Source organism: Nicrophorus vespilloides, unplaced genomic scaffold, assembly GCF_001412225.1.
Source record: "Nicrophorus vespilloides isolate i.1.1-1 unplaced genomic scaffold, Nicve_v1.0, whole genome shotgun sequence".
NCBI classification, from domain to species: Eukaryota; Metazoa; Arthropoda; class Insecta; order Coleoptera; family Silphidae; genus Nicrophorus; species Nicrophorus vespilloides.
The window spans coordinates 79,596-96,200 of NW_017097381.1; the positions used below are offsets into that span (position 1 = coordinate 79,596).

Genomic DNA, 16,605 nt, shown 5'->3' on the forward strand with positions numbered 1-16,605 from the left:
CTTTGAAACTAGCAAACCTTAATATTTATTTATTCCTTTATTAATAGCTTCGTGTATTCAATCAATTATCCAATTTTGCTACATTAAATCATAAAGAACAAAGTACATACTATTCGATCATAGATGTCAGCATCATTTCATTGTCGTGTTGTCAAATTTGGCTTAAATCACAGGAGTAGTGGTGGAAAAAAAATTGGTGCTCATAAGAATTTGACTTGACAGAACATGAATGAATTGAAGTAAAAAGACGTACGATTGAAATAACAATATACCCATCTATCGGATTAAAAATTTGTTTTGTTTTTACTAAACCAAGTGCAAAATGGTTTTAGCAGATTTAGGACGTAAGATTACGTCCGCTCTGCAATCGCTGAGCAAGGCGACGATCATCAATGAAGAGGTTAGAATGTGATAGCAGCCAGATGTTTACCGTTGCTTACCAAATTTCGCTTTATTTCAGGTGCTCAATGGCATGCTCAAGGAGATCTGTGCGGCCCTCCTGGAAGCCGACGTCAACATTAGACTGGTCAAGAAATTGCGAGAGAATGTCAGGGCTGTTATTGACTTTGAGGAGATTGCAGGTGGTCTGAACAAGAGACGCATGATCCAGAGTGCAGTATTCAAGGAATTAGTGAAGGTGGGATATAACCACTTGGATTCTATTTTACTACTCTGTTCAATGATTATGAATATTTGCAGCTTGTTGATCCTGGTGTGAAACCCTATCAACCTGTTAAAGGTAGACCCAATGTTATTATGTTTGTTGGTCTGCAAGGTTCAGGAAAGACTACAACCTGCACAAAATTAGCTTACCACTATTTGAAAAAGAACTGGAAATCTTGCTTGGTTTGTGCTGATACCTTCAGAGCTGGTGCCTATGATCAGGTTAAACAAAATTGTACAAAAGCCAGAATACCCTTCTATGGAAGGTGAGTTAAATAACAATATTTTTTAGACATAATTTAATTTAAATAATATTACAAATATTTTTATTGACGTTATGTATTTTTTTTTAGTTACACAGAGGTTGATCCTGTAGTTATTGCTCAAGATGGTGTGGATATGTTCAAGAAGGAAGGTTTTGAAATTATTATTGTTGATACCAGTGGTAGACACAAGCAAGAAGAATCCCTATTTGAGGAGATGTTGGCAGTCTCTAATGCTGTCGTAAGTAAATTATCACTGAGAAAGCGACAAAGAATTTTACTTAAATAGTGGCGTTTGTAGGGGCCCGATAATATTATTTTCGTCATGGATGCAACTATTGGTCAAGCTTGCGAGGGACAAGCGAAAGCTTTCAAAGAAAAAGTCGACGTCGGTTCAGTCATCATCACAAAATTGGATGGCCACGCCAAAGGTGGTGGTGCGCTCAGTGCGTAAGTTTTGAAATAATGTAGATTGATCAAGCAGATTTTTTATTATAAGTTATTATTCGTTTACAGAGTTGCTGCTACCAACAGTCCGATCATCTTCATTGGTACCGGAGAACATATCGACGATTTGGAATCGTTTAAAACTAAGCCATTCGTTAGCAAATTGCTGGGTATGGGCGATATCGAGGGTTTAATTGATAAAGTTAATGAACTGAAGCTGGAGGATAACGAGGAACTGATGGAGAAGATCAAGCACGGCCAATTCACGTTACGAGACATGTACGAACAGTTCCAGAATATTATGAAAATGGGACCGTTCTCGCAAATCATGGTAAGCAATTGACATGTCCTAAAGACAAAAACCAGATCGTGGTTGTGTAAAATCTTTATTTTATTTATAGGGAATGATACCTGGATTTAATCAAGATTTCATGACTAAAGGCAGCGAACAGGAATCCGTTGCGCGTTTGAAAAGGCTTATGACCATAATGGACAGTATGTGCGAGAGTGAATTGGATAGCAGAGATGGTGCAAAATTGTTTTCAAAACAAGCTACCAGAGTTTCTAGGGTGGCTCAAGGAGCTGGTGTCACAGGTAAAGAAACGTCGAGAAACTCTCGATTGTTATGTTTAATTTTCTATTTAATATTTAGAACGGGAAGTGAAAGATTTGATCACCCAATATACCAAGTTCGCGGCTGTAGTGAAGAAAATGGGCGGCATCAAGGGCTTGTTCAAGAGCGGAGATATGGCGAAGAACGTCAACCAAGTACAAATGGCGAAACTGAACCAGCAGATGGCGAAGATGATGGACCCCAGAATACTGCATCAAGTCGGCGGTATGACCGGCCTTCAAAATATGATGAGGCAGCTGCAGGCTGGTGCCGCCGGAGCAGCTGGCGGTTTAGGTAATCTGATGAGCGGTTTCGGAGGAAAATAATATTTTAAATAAGTATTTTGTATATTTAACTACTTCATTTTTTGAACCAATGGTTTTTACTATACACCAATAAATTTGTTTATTTTTCCGTTGGGCCGTTACTTAGTCGATTTGTGAATTATATCTTTTACATACTCAACTATTGTAGCTACCTCGGCCATAGCCCCTAAACCTGTATCACCGCAAATCAATGTCTTTTCGATGACCGGCACCATGTAGTAGCCCCAATTCGTTAGAATGTTTATTTGAGACTCCGTTAATGGATGATTGTACATTTTAGTGTTCATTGCCGGACAGAATATTAACGGTTTACTCATTTCCCAAGCCCTTATTGTACTTGTCAATAAATTGTCACATAGTCCCTGAAGTAATACAAAATAGTATTGATATTCTTTTTAAAATTAGTTTTCTTATATTACTTACATTGGCCATCTTAGCCAAAGTGTTTGCATCAAGTGGAGCAATCAGAAATAAATCAGCCCATTTGCCCAATTCTATGTGAACAACTGGATCCCCCCTCTGCTTCCAAGCTGACCATTCATCCTCATCCTTGAAGACCTTAACTTCTTTAGGAACCTCATGAACATTGAAGAAGTGCATGGAGTTCTGAGTTACAATTAATTTAATCTACAAAAACAAACATACACATATAACTTTGGTTTCATTTATTATGCAATAATTTATACCTCTACATCATTCACAGAATTCAAAAGATTTTCAATTATATTTAACACCTTGATGGTGGCCACACTCCCTGTACACCCCAGCAGTATCTTGACCATATTTAAAAACCCAATTTGTTCCACTCCTCCTTGGCCATCAAGTTGTTATCCATGCGACAACCCAAGTAGTCCTGGGATTCCTTTCTGCACTCAGAATTGTTGTTATCGTTTTTCCTCAGGCACTGCATGTATTTGACCATTAGCTTCTTGCATAGTCCCTCGTGATCCAATGGGAAACTACCCTTTTCTGGCGGCGTAGGCGTAAAGGACTTCTGGCTAAAGGTCATAGACGACATTTAAACAAATTTATCTACAACTGCTTCGCTTGGCAAACAAAATTAAATAAATTTAAGGTTATAAATTAGTTGAGCGCAATACTGGTAGATGGTACCAGCATGCATAATTACATTCAAAAGTTATCAGAAGATTAAGTTAATTATTTGAATATAGTGTGCGTGTGACAGTGGGAATATTTTGCATGAATCTTATAGTTGCTAATACCGTTTGACGTGCGATATGTCAGCTGAGCTAAAGAAAATAGCAGGCTTATTTGATTGATGACAGCTGACGTTTTGTATACATGCGCCTTTTATTTCAACACAGAAGTAGAAATATGTCAACGTCAAAACAAGAAAATTTTCGATTTAAAATGCGATAATTGCGATTGTGCAGCGATCGATGCGAATATTATGGATTGTTTTGTTGTTCTGCATTAGAGTTCTTGGGTCGGGTGTAAAGTGGGATCGCGTAAGGATCATCGGAAAGAGACGTGCATAGGAAGAGCCAGTCCAAGCATACATGAGACTGTGTTTATAAGTGTTAATTTATCAACAGGATGGGTCAAAAAGTGTCAATTGATGTAAACAACTTGGAGCTGCTGTGAGTATTTTTGCCCTCCCAATCAGATAACCTGTGACTGTGGGGAAAGATGAGCTGCATCGCCATGGAGGAGTTTGAACTCATGAAGGACTCCAAATACCGGATGTTCACTGGGGCTGTGGACAAGGCACTGAAAAACTTTGAGTACACATCAGAGTGGGCAGACTTGATTTCAGCACTTGGCAAGCTTAATAAGGTAAATTGAATAAAAAAAAAACAATGAGTTGAGTATTGTAATAATAAACATTGATGGATGTATGTTTCAGGTTCTCTCCAGCTACCAGAAATACCAAATTATACCCAGGAGGATTAAAATCAGCAAGAGGTTGGCACAATGCATGCACCCAGCTCTGCCCTCCGGTGTTCACCTAAAAGCCCTAGAGACGTACGACATTATATTCAAGTGCATGGGCACAAATCGCCTATCCCAAGAGCTCTTCATATACAGTGCAGGCAAGCAAAGAATATGTTTTTTTCCTCCAATCACATTTAGATATATTTTAATCGTTCCTTAGTTACTACTTGTTAATTGCTGTTTATGTATTTTTTTTTATCAGTCCGAGCATTAGCGATTGTCGCATATCTCTCTGCATGTTTCTTTTCTTTAGTTCCGCTCGTATCGTTTCGCACCGATAATGGTATGATGAATTGTTGGTGCGGGTGGATGCGTTATTATTTGCTTTTTGGAATTTGATGGAATGCAGCTAAAAATACGTTGCGCTAAAAATAATAGGCATTTTTGCGGCATATTTGCCGCATTCCATCCTATCCTTGTCTCTGATTTCAATGGAGCTAACTGATTTGGCAAACAACGGCGCATTCTAAACGCGAGAAAGAAATGAAAGCAGAAATGTAAAACATGTATCCAATAATCGGACGAGGCAACAAGTTAACTGTAAAATAATAATAATATATGTTCGATTCGTAATCTAGAACAACGCAAATTGAACAATAGACTTGTTTACTTTTAATTTGCTAAATTGAGAAGCCGCTCTCTGCTTTTGCTTATGCGCATTATTTTATGTATTTTCGTTTCGTTTTATTACACTATAGATCTAATTTTGAGTTAATCTTTAATTATGTTTGTTTAGTGTTATAGATTTACGTAATGTGTACATTAAGAGATAGTTCTATATATATATGTTTTGCAAATTTTATCAATTAACACAGGGGTTCTCAAACTTTTTCTGGCGCCCCAAGTCAAAACATTGGTCTCTCATGGCGAACTTTATGTTAATATAACAGAATTTTTGTTTTTCGCACATTTTGCAAATACTCGTTGAAAAATCGTTATTTCGAAAGCTTATTTTAGAATTGTTAAAAAATCATTTAGACTGAAAACTTAAATTTCCGGAAATTTTACTAGATTCTTTCTTATTGTTGTATTCTTTTTTGTGTTAGAAGCACGTTTTACGATACGAATATCACACTTTTTTCATATTTACTAAACATTTATCATGTATTAAGTAATTAATGAAGAATGATTGAATGAACCAGTAATGAATATTGAGGAAACTGGAAAGAACATGTTGTTTGTTATTTTCACATTCATGTAATGGTAATATTTTGGCTGTTTATTGAAAATGTCCTCATTCCTTTGTTAGTTTTCAAGGCTAGTTTTATTATAGCATAAATGTATTTGGGAATATTCCAAATAGTATTTGGTAACTTTATTTCTGATTTAAATTGTTGCTGCAGGATTATTTCCACTCTTGGGACATGCTGCCATGAACATCCGTCCAACGTTACTGACGGTATACGAGACTCACTTTGTGCCTTTGCGAGAGCGCCTTCGACCAGCACTGAGCGGTTTCTTAAGCGGAATCCTTCCAGGTCTGGAGTTGGGCTCAGATCATTACGATCGCACCTACGCTCTTTTGGATAACGTATGCGATGGCGTCGGCGTCTCTTGGTTCTACACGTGCATGTGGCAATGCGTCCGCAGTAACAGTCCCGTCCGTCTTCCGGCCATCAGTTACGTTTTAGCACATTATAGCCGGAAGCTGCCCATGGAGGATCAACTCCATCTGATGGGCAATGACATCGACGTCATGGTGTCCGGTCTCTGCGCGGCCGTTCAAGATTCCAGCGTGCTGGTGCAGAGATCCGCTTTGGATCTGCTGATGGTTTGTTTCCCAATGCAAAACACCCAGCTTCTTTATGCAGACATGGTGAGATTGGTTACTGCCGCACTTACCACCATTCTTCGACGAGATATGTCTCTGAATCGTCGCTTATACGCTTGGCTTTTAAATTCCGAAGTCAAATCGAATCAAATGCAGATGGATCAATTGCTGGAGGAGTACGGGCCCGTTGTCGAAGAGAACCCGAATAGCCCAACTATAGCTTACGATCTTCTAACCGAGGCGATACGAATTACACTGAAGCAAAGCAGTGCCGACACCAATCTTGATATAAGGCCTTACAGGCTGTTAACGTCGCTCTTCGACAAGCGTCGAATTGGCACTGTGATTCTCGACAATATCCTGTACGATGTGTTCAGAGCTTTGTACTTCACCTGCTTGAACCAGCAGAAGCACAAGAATAGCTCAGCGAGATGCGTCAGCTTTAACGGCGACCTGACAAGTCTGAAGAACGAGGAGAACGTCTTAACCAAAGACTTCCTCACAAAATATTGCCAAGACCTAATTAAAAACGCCAATATGCTGTTCAACATACTGCAATCACATTATATTTGGTCGTATATCGAAAAGCTATACGAGAAATCTATTGGCAACTCCAAAACGACCATGAGGGATAGATACCAAGTGAACGAAATCGGATCAGGCGAACCAAGCCTACTCGAAATTTGCATTTTAACCGAATTCCTATTGGACATAATCCCTATCGAAACGTACGTGAAGAGCACATTGGATATATTACCTAATCTCTTCAAGAAGATTGTTAATGTTTTGCGAAAGAATATTTCCACACTTAATAGGTTCGAGGTGACACATAGTCTGCAGCTTTCAAAAAAAATCCTGCTGAGGATCCAGCCAGTAACTGTTAAACACGTCGATTCGATTCATTGCAGCGAAGAAAAGGCTATCAACAAGTTGGTGGATTCAGGCGAAAAAGAGGTGGACGAAGAAGTCGATTCAGTGGAAATCAAGCTTGGCGTGGAGAAGAGCAAGTCCGATTCTAAAATCAACGAGAAACTAAATAAGAATGAGCTTACTATCGAGGACATCAGCAGGGAGAGATCGAACAGCAATCAGATGATTGTCAAGAAGAAAGATAAGAAGGACAGTCCGAAGATCGACAAGAAGAGTAAAAACAAAAAGTCTAAATCCAGTTCTAAGCTTTACGATTTGAAGCGGGAGGATGAGGATGTTGGTGAGTTATTTCAGTTAATTATAATAAACAGTTTAGTTTAAATTTATATCTGTTTAGATTCCGTTTGCAACGTTTCACCAGTAAAGGTTGAAACCGAAGTGGTTCAAGAGAAGGTCGAGGCCACTTGTAGTAGTAATGGGATGCGTATAGAGAATAAACACATATTGAGTTGCCTCAGAATTTACAAGCAATTTTATGTGTCACTAGTTGAGTCGCGAATTATACCGGACGTGAACATTGAGAAGTTCTTCAATTCGCTCGTTCACGACAAGGAGGTGCGCATTAAGAAACTGGAAAGTCTTTTAGAATCCTGCTTGCTCGGTGATAATGCATGTCGTCGCACATCCGATCACGAATCTTCCAAAGTAGCCGATACAAGCGCAATCGTATCTTCCCATGGATTCGATGACGCCATGTCAGTGGCATCCGACCTGCTCGTGGAATTCGCCGCATTTCCAAATATTCTCCACGAGGAGCATGACAAAGAGATGCCTTACTGGTTGAAGGTTCTCATCATAGCCTGCTGTTCACCAAGATCCAACTGCGACGTGCAGATTACTGCCATGAACACGTTGATGGAGATCATGAGTCTAGCAAAGAGCCAAGACTTCAAGCCAGGTTCAAAATCGAATAATAACGTGGTGGTTATGGGAATTTTGGATAATGCGTATGTCGATTTCATCGAAAACTCTACAGTTGTATTAGAGGTATGATCTGATCACATCAAATATCTTAATATAATGTGTGTTTTTTTCTATATTATTAGGCAATTTGTCAAATACTATGGGATTTATTGGGGGTGTTAAGCAATCAATCGCAAATTACGCTATGCGTCTCTTTGCTATACAACATACACAACGTGTTCGAGAATAAGCAGTTTGTGGAGCAGATTGTGGGAAAGTATTTGATCGACGAGAACGTGAGCACAGATTATTTTAAGCGGTTCTATCTGCTGTGGAATTTGGGAAGAGATCTGAACGTGAAGCAGATGATCAACAGGAGCACTCGCAATTTCGATAGAAGTCTGTTGAAAATCCTCGACAACCTCAACAATACCGAACGAAGCAATCTTCGACTTCTTGCTGAAACATTCGTGACCCACAGTTTGCTGAGGCACGATATTGCGCGCATAGTCAATCCAATATTGTCGATGCTCTTGGTGCCAAGCACTGCTAGAATATCCATCCGGCATGTGCATATTCAAGACGGAGACGCCAACGCCGACTTATCCAATGCGGATTCCAGAAAACTGGATGATGCCAAGGCCAAGAAGATATACGCCATCAGCAATGTGAATGGTAATGTGATGTTTCATATCACCGACGATCCGAGTCCGAAACCGCCAAAGAAGCGGTGGTTCCTCTTCTCTAAGGCTGGTAAGAAGTATACCCAAGCTGTGAATATGACGACGAGCTTAGCGGAAAACTTGAACATTGTCACTAAAATGACGAAAGACTTTAAGACGGAGTCCGCGCCGCCGAATGTAGAACGCACATCGAAGAACAACGTTAAGCTGTTCGTGAATCCGCTCAGCTCCAAAGAGATATACCCTACAGGTGCGGAAGGATGTTACACCAAGATCGATCCGCATCAGCAGTCGCAGAGGTCTTCCAACGAGAGTCTCTCCGATATTGCATATGTAAGTCAGTCATAATTTGCACAAAATGTAACGGTGACTAAACATAGTGTTTTCGTGGTGGTTTAGGCGAGTTTGGGCAACGGCGCCGATTCCGGATTCGAATCTCAACCTGCAAGCCAAGCACGTTCTTCACTGTCCAACGAGTCCGGCAAAACCAGAGCCAGTTTCCTGCTGGAACGAATCGAGCCGATCTCCGAAGGAATACGAGATGCAACTGCAGCAAAACCTATACCGAAATCTAGAAGCTTCGATGAGAAATCGACGAGTAATGTGGAAGTCGAGAACAATCTGTCCTTGGTTCACAGTTGGTCCTATTCGATGTCGGACGGCGATAACTTGAACGCTGAGCTGGAACTGAGCACTGCGGCTGAAGAGTATTTCAAGGATCCGCATGTGGGTATTGCCGCCGAGGTAATTAACGAATTATTGGATAGAGTTTGCGGTAAAGAGGAGGTGAAACCGAAGATCGTTGAGAGCGTAGCGAAGAATTTCACGCTGTATCCAATGCATTACCACATATGCTTGTACTATGAAGTCTTCGATTCCGATCGCATACTGTACTCGCTGAGAACCCTGAGGAATTGTCTTCGTTCAAATCCTCTGTTGTTTATTAGGTGTTTGGCCACAGCTGGACTGAAAGATCTACGAGGAAATGAACTTTTGCACTTGATGGCCAGACACAGGAAGAGCATTTTGGGAAGCGGTTTCTGTGGTGAATTGAGCCCTGAATTAGTGAATACGTATAGAGGTTACACATTCCTGGACGTGATTATCACCATTTGCCTGAACTTTGCCAGAACTTATTATCCGAGCCTGGACGATAACAAGTTAACTAAGGAGGAAATTGAGAATAATCTTCAAATCCAATTGAATAGCTTAGAGATACTCAATTGCATTGTGAAGCATTTGAATAATCTTGTGGACGAGAATTTCAAGGGTTTTTCTGGATACATTGCCGATATGCTGATGAAATGCAATTTGCAGAAGATTCTGCTGCATTGTTTGTTAACGTCGGTAAAGAATTTCGATGAGGATATGACTTTCTCCGATGAGGTGTTGCTGTACAACAATTTTAAGTTGTACGATAACAACAAGCGCGTTTCCGAGCACGTCGAAGCTTACCAGATCAATCTGCTCCGTCTGATTCACTCGCTTATTATATTGGAGAACAAGCTGTTCAAGCAGCAGAAGGATGTCAATCCCAGCAGTCCGACGTCGGGCGTTGGAACTTCGATGATCAGTGGAGAACATTTGACCTATGCACCAACTATTCTCATTCCTCAGCAGAGTATGTTCCTGTCTGCAATTCTCAGCGCTCTTCGACATCAGAACATGAAATCTCTGCACCAGAATTGGTGCAACATGGTCACTTCCTGTCTGCCGTACTTTGGAGATAATTTGAAGGATATTTCTATGTCGGTGGTACATCAGATCTGCTTCAATTTGGAGAAGTTGGCGGATGCATACAAGGCAAAAGATTTGGGCGGAGAATTGTGCGCAGATTATGCGACAACACAGTTGGAATCACTGACGATCCTCGTTCACTATTGTCTATTGGATTCGACGCAAACCGCCAATCAGAACTTGCCTGTAAACTCTACCCAGAACACTAACAACACCAGCGAAATCTTGAATAACTTAGTAAGCGCCTTCTTCTCGCCCAACGGCGACCTCTCCAAGAATAACGATAACTACCTGAATGCACGCAAATGCATCTTGAGTCACATGCCCAAGATAATATCGAGCGTCGCAAAACTCTGGCAAACCATAGTGGGTATAGAAGGGGATTACTGTGGTATATTTGGTCATTCGAAGGTTGTTAAACAGCAATTGCTGGAATTTCTTAGTCCAATAGCAGTGCATCATAGCTCCAGTTTCTTGGCTGCTGTTGCGGTCGCATGGCACGAAAGGCGAAACCCATTCACCAACGTTAAGACGGTAATACAAAAACAAATATCAAGAATTAGTGATTGGAGAATTAATGTTTCAGGTCCTACCCGAACCCAACGCTAGTCAAAATAATTTGGTCATCTTAATACTGGCGATACGTGTTATACCGCTTGACAATTTGGTGCAAACTGTGACGGCGGTGATCAAAAATCCTCCGCCCATCCAGGGTTTAACCGCCGACATTTGCCTGGATGTTTCAGTCTTGGAATTGTTTTACTGTTACATGAGGAATGCGTCAGCAACTCAATTATCGGAAGCTTGGAGTTCGCTTTTGGCTCTTGTGAGAGAAGGTTGCTCGTTAACACCACCAGCTCAGTTCTTATTGGCTGCTTTGCTTCACGAGCTAATGATTAAGTGTTGTCCATTGGAGGAGCGTAAAGATCAAAAGGATTTGCAGGACGTAACTGCTAAGGTATATATTTATTGTTTATCTTTAGTGATCGGCAAGTTTATGTTTTGGTGGTTTCAGTTGATAGAGTGCGTTTCGCAAGTTTGCGGTTCTTGCTTGGAGCAGACGACGTGGCTGCGGCGGAATCTGGCAGTCAAAGAGCAGGACGAAGAGAGTATATCTTCGATCAGTGTTGTGAGCTGCTCCAATTCCGATATACTGACCGGCATTAATAACAGCTACAGTGTTCAGGCGCAGCTGGTTCTTTCGGAGATTCTTGCCCAAATCTTGGATATTTGCTTCGGATCAGTGGAGAAGGATAAAGTGAACACTATACTTACTTCGTTAATGTGCAACATCGTTCCCTACCTACGCACGCACACCTACAGGAACATGCACAGCTTTGTCGCTTGCTCGAAGCTGATGGCTAGCTTGAGCAGTTATCAATATACGAGGAAGGCGTGGAAAAAAGACGTATTTGATTTGCTGCTAGATAATACTCTGTTTCAAATGGATTACTCGTGTCTGAAGTATTGGAAGATCATAATCGACAATCTGATGACGCATGACAATACCACGTTCAGGGACCTAATGAGCAGAGTGTCGATGGCGCAAACCGGAGGATTGAATCTTTTTACCACGCGTGAACAAGAGTACGAGCAAAGAGCACAACTGTTGAAGCGATTGGCTTTCGTAATCTTCTGCAGCGAGACGGATCAATATGCCAAGTACATGCCTGATATACAAGGTATTTCTCGTATTTTCTCTAAATTATAAACATTTAATTTCGTTACATTTTTAGAGCAATTGACAACGAGCTTGCGTTTGAGCGTGCCTGGGGTTCAAGCCCAGGTCTTCATGTGCTTCCGAGTATTGCTTATACGCATGTCACCGATTAACATGACTTCCCTTTGGCCCATCATCATCAGCGAAATGCTTCAGGTATTCATACAGATCGAACAGGAACTGTCCACCGAAACGGAAGAGTTTAGGTGAGTAATCAAACATTTCCATTGTTTCACGAGAACAATTCAATTATTTGTTATAAACAATAATCGGTTAGTTCACGTGATACAACTTTATAAGATTCGGTAGCCATGGTATTGGGTTGTTTACATTTTGTTTTAATAATAATTTCATTGAATTAACAAAGAGTTTGTTTGTTATGCTGCGTCTTTTGCAACGGAATGTACGATTAAATCGAAACCCGCAGGAACAACTCAAGGTAATTAGAATGAACTGTTTTGTCGTTAATCGCTTAACTAATTTCAAGCTTTTTATGTTTGCCTAAATTCACTAACTATGGCATTGCTTTATTTATTTATTTTAAATACTGATCTTTAGTTCCCATATACGTTTGATGGTTGCCCTTGATGCAAGCTGGACTCTGAACAGCAACAACGGACTCCACGCCCTCGGACATCCCCATTGGCGATCCCTGCAGTTGGCCACAGCGAAGCTTCTGGATCTGGCTTTGCTTCTTCCGGCCACTTCTTTGCCTCAGTTCCAAATGTGAGTTTATCCAACATAAATGAAGTTAATATTTACTATAATGACGTATGGTTGTTAGGTATCGGTGGGCATTCGTAGGTGATGATTTGCCCCATGCCCAAAGTTCCTACAATATGCTGGAGATGACCTCTTTTACGCCGCACGTGTGCCGAATTGCTAGTCTCATGGATCAGAGGTACAGCGAGACGCAAATCGAGACACTACCGACGAAGCAGAACGAACTGCTGCTAACCATGAACTCCATAGAGCATCTGAAGGATCTGCACGGTTTCTTCAAGACTCTAAGCCTGTGCTCGAACAGACACAGGACCGAATGCAACGGCTCCGTGAGCAACGACTTCTTCACCCCCGATAAGCCTACGGATAGAAAAACTCTTGCAATACTAGAGAAGCTGGATCGCATTGTGGAGATGGATTTTCTGGACAAAATTACGCGGTAATTAAGTTCCGCTTTATTATCCACTACTTTTAACAGACCGTCGCGTGTACGAATAGGCTTACGTAGAAGTTAAGTCCAAAGAATATTATTTTCAGTATTATTTATTGAAAAGAAGATATAAAAAAATATAAGAAAGAACAGAAGCAACGACAACAGTTGAATACTATATTTTTATTGTTACAATCTCGTTTTATTAAATAAAAAATTAATCGTCTTTAATACAATATAATTTAATAATTGATATTATTATTATAAAACAACAATTAATAATAAAAGAATAAATTATATAACTGTTAACAGGGTGGGTGACCGTCGTAGATCATTGTTAAATTAATCAATCATATCAATTTGTTTTTTTTTTTAATTTAACGTATTTTCCTCTTTCTTCGTGGAAACAAATAATGGTTTTATATTTCTTTTTTAAGCGCATATATTATATGTGATTGTCTCGGGAACTCGCAGAATCGCACGTTATTTAATTGTGTTAAAGCTGCAGTTAATTTGAGCAGTCAGTGAGGTTGTCTTTTAATTTATTTAATTTAGTTTTTAACTAATCGGATGAGTGCAATTTATTATTTTCTCCGTTTAAGTTTAGTTCATGTCATTTATGAATACTGTCAGGAAAAAATATATATAAAATATAAAGTGAAAAATGGAATTTGAGGCAAATGTGCGGAAGGAAGGCATTTAAAATTGATTGTGATTTCTATTGTGCAAATTGAGCTGCTAATGAATATGATAGAAAAACAGTTACATTGTGACAAGGTGAATCTGTTAATATAATAGAAATTTATATTTTATAATTATAAATATTATATATATATATGTATGATTTGTAAGTGTATTAAAATGAAAACAAATCAATTGCTTTTTAATGATCGCTCTATGTTTATTATTTGTTACATTATTATTTTTGCATAAAGATATGTAAAATCACTTAAATATATTGACTTGCAAATTATTGTTAATTGTTTGCACTCAATGCAATCAGCGAAATGTTTACATGGCTGTGCTTATATAAACGAGACGTTATCTCCTTAATTATTTCCAATTTCAAGAAATAATGGTGAAAGTTCATACTAGATTCATAATAATGCTATATTTCCATGTAAATTGCACTACTTGTTTTCTGCTTTTCATTTCAAAGTTTTAGGGAAAATTAATGGGGAAAATAAAATAATATTTATATCTGTACGTGATGTTATTTTAGTAAATTGAGAACATTTGATGTTTTAATGAAAGTTGTTTAAACTTTCAAATATTTGGTGTCTTTTGGGTTTTTCGTGTTGGTTGACCTGACGGTCATTTGACTCAGATTTAAGTGCGCACGTATTTGTTTGCAACCCTTTCGACACGAGCATTTTCTCTTGTCGTTTTGTGCAGACGTCGGTCCAGAACTTTTGTACGACCGATTCATTTCACGAGGCCTCCCACGCAAGGAAAACCAAATTTTCAGCGAAACTTCCTAAAGAACAACCCCGTTCAACATGCCGAAGAATAAGGGTGAGTCAGAGAGCCCATCCATCTACCACCGTTCTTTTTATAACCTAAATATACCAATAGACACAAATGACAGCTTCCAATGGCATGCATATTTTGCGAGTGATTTCACCGCGTTCAATGTTTATAATTTGCTTATTCATTTGCTACTCTCGTTCCAAATCATTGGTCACTAAGTCCGAGTTGGAGTAATTATCGCGCTTGATTTAATGACCTCGAAGCGAATTTATAAATAGAGCTACAAAAAAAAAATATTATGAAGAACCGTAAAATGGAATCGGTATATTTCATTCCGTGTCTTCATGTTTATTAGTATAATTACTGATGATATTTTTTTCTTTATTGCTATTTAGGAAAGGGAGGTAAAAATCGTCGTAGGGGAAAGAACGAGAACGAAACTGAAAAGCGTGAGTTGGTGTTCAAAGAGGATGGACAGGAATACGCACAAGTAACAAAAATGTTGGGTAATGGACGGTTGGAGGCTATGTGCTTCGATGGAGTCAAACGACTGTGTCACATTCGTGGTAAACTTAGAAAGAAGGTAAATTTACTGCAAGGATTTGATAGTTTACAGATGTATTTTCAATGTTTGATGCATTTAAGGTGTGGATCAATCAAGGTGATATTATTTTGATTGGTTTGAGGGACTATCAAGATGCTAAAGCTGATGTCATCCTGAAATACACGCCAGATGAAGCGCGCAATTTGAAGACATATGGTGAATTCCCAGAGACTGTGCGCATCAACGACACCGTTACATTCGTTGAAGACGGCTTTGACGAGGACATCGAATTCGGCGACGAAATCAGTTCAGCTGACGAAGCTGATCCTGTCGATGCCGTAAGTTTGTTTCAAAATATGAAACACCGTATAATTGACTTGAGTAAGCGCGGAAAATAAACTTTTTGTTTTGTTTTTGCAGATATGATGCTGTGTGAGTACAATACCGTATAATAATATTCTTCAAAAATTGTCTAAAACAAGTTTCCAACGTCAAAGCGATCCCCAACTCGTATCAATAGAAAATAATATTATATCCGAAAAAAACAATAATAGAAGAAATATATATGTTATATGAAACGTTGCTAATGTTGGTGTCTTCCCAGAGAAATCAGTATTCGAAGGTACCAAAGTTTGGCAACAGTATACATAAAGTAGCTAGAATATTTATTTTTCTGTCCAGTCTCCCCTCAATGTCATATATTCTAATTACCAACCAACTGTAACTGCATGGGGAATAACAACTATCAACACAAATGAAATAATTTTGGTGATTTTATTTTGTAATTGTAACACGGATTCTTTTTTTATTTTCGAATATTGTAACATGAAAAAAAAATATATTAGTTAATTTGTAGACTGAGAATTTGTTATCCACCACCCTTGCCTCTTCGAATAAGGGTTTCTTTCAAAGAAATGCAATTGTTTGTAAACAGTTATTAAGCTAAGCGTACGGTATAAACATACTTTCCTTGCGTGGAGAACTATGCAATTTACATAACATTATTGTATAACGATTGTATGAATATAATCAATAGTTTAACTAATGAAGATTGATGGAGGTCAAAATTAAATTAATCATCCATAAAATAGAGTTCCTTAAAAATACGGTAATAATTGGTAATAATAACCGTTCTTTAAAAATAATTATTTCGCTATAGACTCTTGTAATGCAAGACTTATGCAACTTATATTGCAATTTTTCTTCGAAGCGTAACAATTACATTAAGTAAAAACTTTAATTAAATATCTTTGTCTTAATATGAAATCATATTCCGTATATCATTGTAAAATATTACTTTTCAGAACGAAAGTCTTTTATACATTTATTCAGTTGCTTCAGTAATATTTTTTTGTATCTGAAGCGATAATAAGAACTGTGATGATTAAGTTAATTAGATTGACCATGGTATTATTATGCTACTATC

The 16,605-nt window shown here is 38.8% G+C and overlaps 5 protein-coding genes across 7 annotated transcripts; 3 read left to right on the forward strand and 2 right to left on the reverse strand.

The window, feature by feature from the left end:
• Positions 1-170: 170 nt before the first annotated feature.
• Positions 171-2,400, forward strand: LOC108559977 (signal recognition particle 54 kDa protein). The gene is made up of 8 exons (XM_017917379.1): positions 171-400; positions 461-637; positions 700-929; positions 1,017-1,167; positions 1,228-1,376; positions 1,443-1,704; positions 1,775-1,967; positions 2,026-2,400. Exons 1-8 carry the CDS (start codon positions 323-325, stop codon positions 2,310-2,312), a joined length of 1,527 nt encoding a protein of 508 aa, XP_017772868.1. The 5' UTR covers positions 171-322; the 3' UTR covers positions 2,313-2,400.
• Positions 2,315-3,113, reverse strand: LOC108559978 (phosphopantothenoylcysteine decarboxylase). Its single transcript, XM_017917380.1, has 3 exons — positions 2,999-3,113; positions 2,736-2,939; positions 2,315-2,674 (listed from the first exon to the last, which is right to left on the reverse strand). The coding sequence occupies exons 1-3, from the start codon at positions 3,092-3,094 to the stop codon at positions 2,411-2,413; spliced, it is 564 nt and encodes a 187-aa protein (XP_017772869.1). The 5' UTR covers positions 3,095-3,113; the 3' UTR covers positions 2,315-2,410.
• LOC108559979 (cytochrome c oxidase assembly protein COX19) lies at positions 3,075-4,017 on the reverse strand. The gene is made up of 2 exons (XM_017917381.1): positions 3,945-4,017; positions 3,075-3,310 (listed from the first exon to the last, which is right to left on the reverse strand). Exons 1-2 carry the CDS (start codon positions 3,995-3,997, stop codon positions 3,097-3,099), a joined length of 267 nt encoding a protein of 88 aa, XP_017772870.1. The 5' UTR covers positions 3,998-4,017; the 3' UTR covers positions 3,075-3,096.
• LOC108559976 (protein dopey-1 homolog) lies at positions 3,945-13,370 on the forward strand. Of its 3 annotated transcripts, XM_017917378.1 has the most exons (13): positions 3,945-4,109; positions 4,180-4,366; positions 5,612-7,249; positions 7,307-7,956; positions 8,016-8,625; positions 8,704-8,888; positions 8,955-10,826; positions 10,879-11,250; positions 11,308-11,974; positions 12,029-12,218; positions 12,440-12,451; positions 12,571-12,738; positions 12,797-13,370. In XM_017917378.1, exons 1-13 carry the CDS (start codon positions 3,963-3,965, stop codon positions 13,176-13,178), a joined length of 7,080 nt encoding a protein of 2,359 aa, XP_017772867.1. In that variant the 5' UTR covers positions 3,945-3,962; the 3' UTR covers positions 13,179-13,370. The 3 variants fall into 3 exon arrangements, with proteins under 3 accessions (XP_017772867.1, XP_017772865.1, XP_017772866.1); XM_017917376.1 differs by having other exon boundaries at positions 8,016-8,888; XM_017917377.1 differs by lacking the exon at positions 12,440-12,451 and having other exon boundaries at positions 8,016-8,888.
• Positions 13,371-14,502: 1,132 nt separating this feature from the next.
• Positions 14,503-15,841, forward strand: LOC108559962 (eukaryotic translation initiation factor 1A, X-chromosomal). The gene is made up of 4 exons (XM_017917355.1): positions 14,503-14,680; positions 15,031-15,218; positions 15,281-15,517; positions 15,600-15,841. The coding sequence occupies exons 1-4, from the start codon at positions 14,665-14,667 to the stop codon at positions 15,603-15,605; spliced, it is 447 nt and encodes a 148-aa protein (XP_017772844.1). The 5' UTR covers positions 14,503-14,664; the 3' UTR covers positions 15,606-15,841.
• The last annotated feature ends 764 nt before the right edge of the window (positions 15,842-16,605 follow it).

Excerpts from the sequence above, each read along its gene's own strand:
- LOC108559977 (XM_017917379.1), top strand. The coding sequence starts at position 323 with ATGGTTTTAGCAGATTTAGGACGTAAGATTACGTCCGCTCTGCAATCG. Across the intron at positions 638-699 it reads TATTCAAGGAATTAGTGAAG|CTTGTTGATCCTGGTGTGAA; the intron begins GTGGGATATAAC and ends GAATATTTGCAG. Across the intron at positions 1,168-1,227 it reads TGGCAGTCTCTAATGCTGTC|GGGCCCGATAATATTATTTT; the intron begins GTAAGTAAATTA and ends TGGCGTTTGTAG.
- LOC108559978 (XM_017917380.1), bottom strand. The coding sequence starts at position 3,094 with ATGGTCAAGATACTGCTGGGGTGTACAGGGAGTGTGGCCACCATCAAG. Across the intron at positions 2,940-2,998 it reads ATTCTGTGAATGATGTAGAG|ATTAAATTAATTGTAACTCA; the intron begins GTATAAATTATT and ends TTGTTTTTGTAG. Across the intron at positions 2,675-2,735 it reads CTTTGGCTAAGATGGCCAAT|GGACTATGTGACAATTTATT; the intron begins GTAAGTAATATA and ends GTATTACTTCAG.
- LOC108559976 (XM_017917376.1), top strand. The coding sequence starts at position 3,963 with ATGAGCTGCATCGCCATGGAGGAGTTTGAACTCATGAAGGACTCCAAA. Across the intron at positions 4,367-5,611 it reads GCTCTTCATATACAGTGCAG|GATTATTTCCACTCTTGGGA; the intron begins GCAAGCAAAGAA and ends TTGTTGCTGCAG. Across the intron at positions 12,739-12,796 it reads TCTTTGCCTCAGTTCCAAAT|GTATCGGTGGGCATTCGTAG; the intron begins GTGAGTTTATCC and ends TATGGTTGTTAG.
- LOC108559979 (XM_017917381.1), bottom strand. The coding sequence starts at position 3,997 with ATGAGTTCAAACTCCTCCATGGCGATGCAGCTCATCTTTCCCCACAGT. Across the intron at positions 3,311-3,944 it reads ATCTTTCCCCACAGTCACAG|CCAGAAGTCCTTTACGCCTA; the intron begins GTTATCTGATTG and ends TATGACCTTTAG.
- LOC108559962 (XM_017917355.1), top strand. Across the intron at positions 15,219-15,280 it reads GTGGTAAACTTAGAAAGAAG|GTGTGGATCAATCAAGGTGA; the intron begins GTAAATTTACTG and ends GATGCATTTAAG.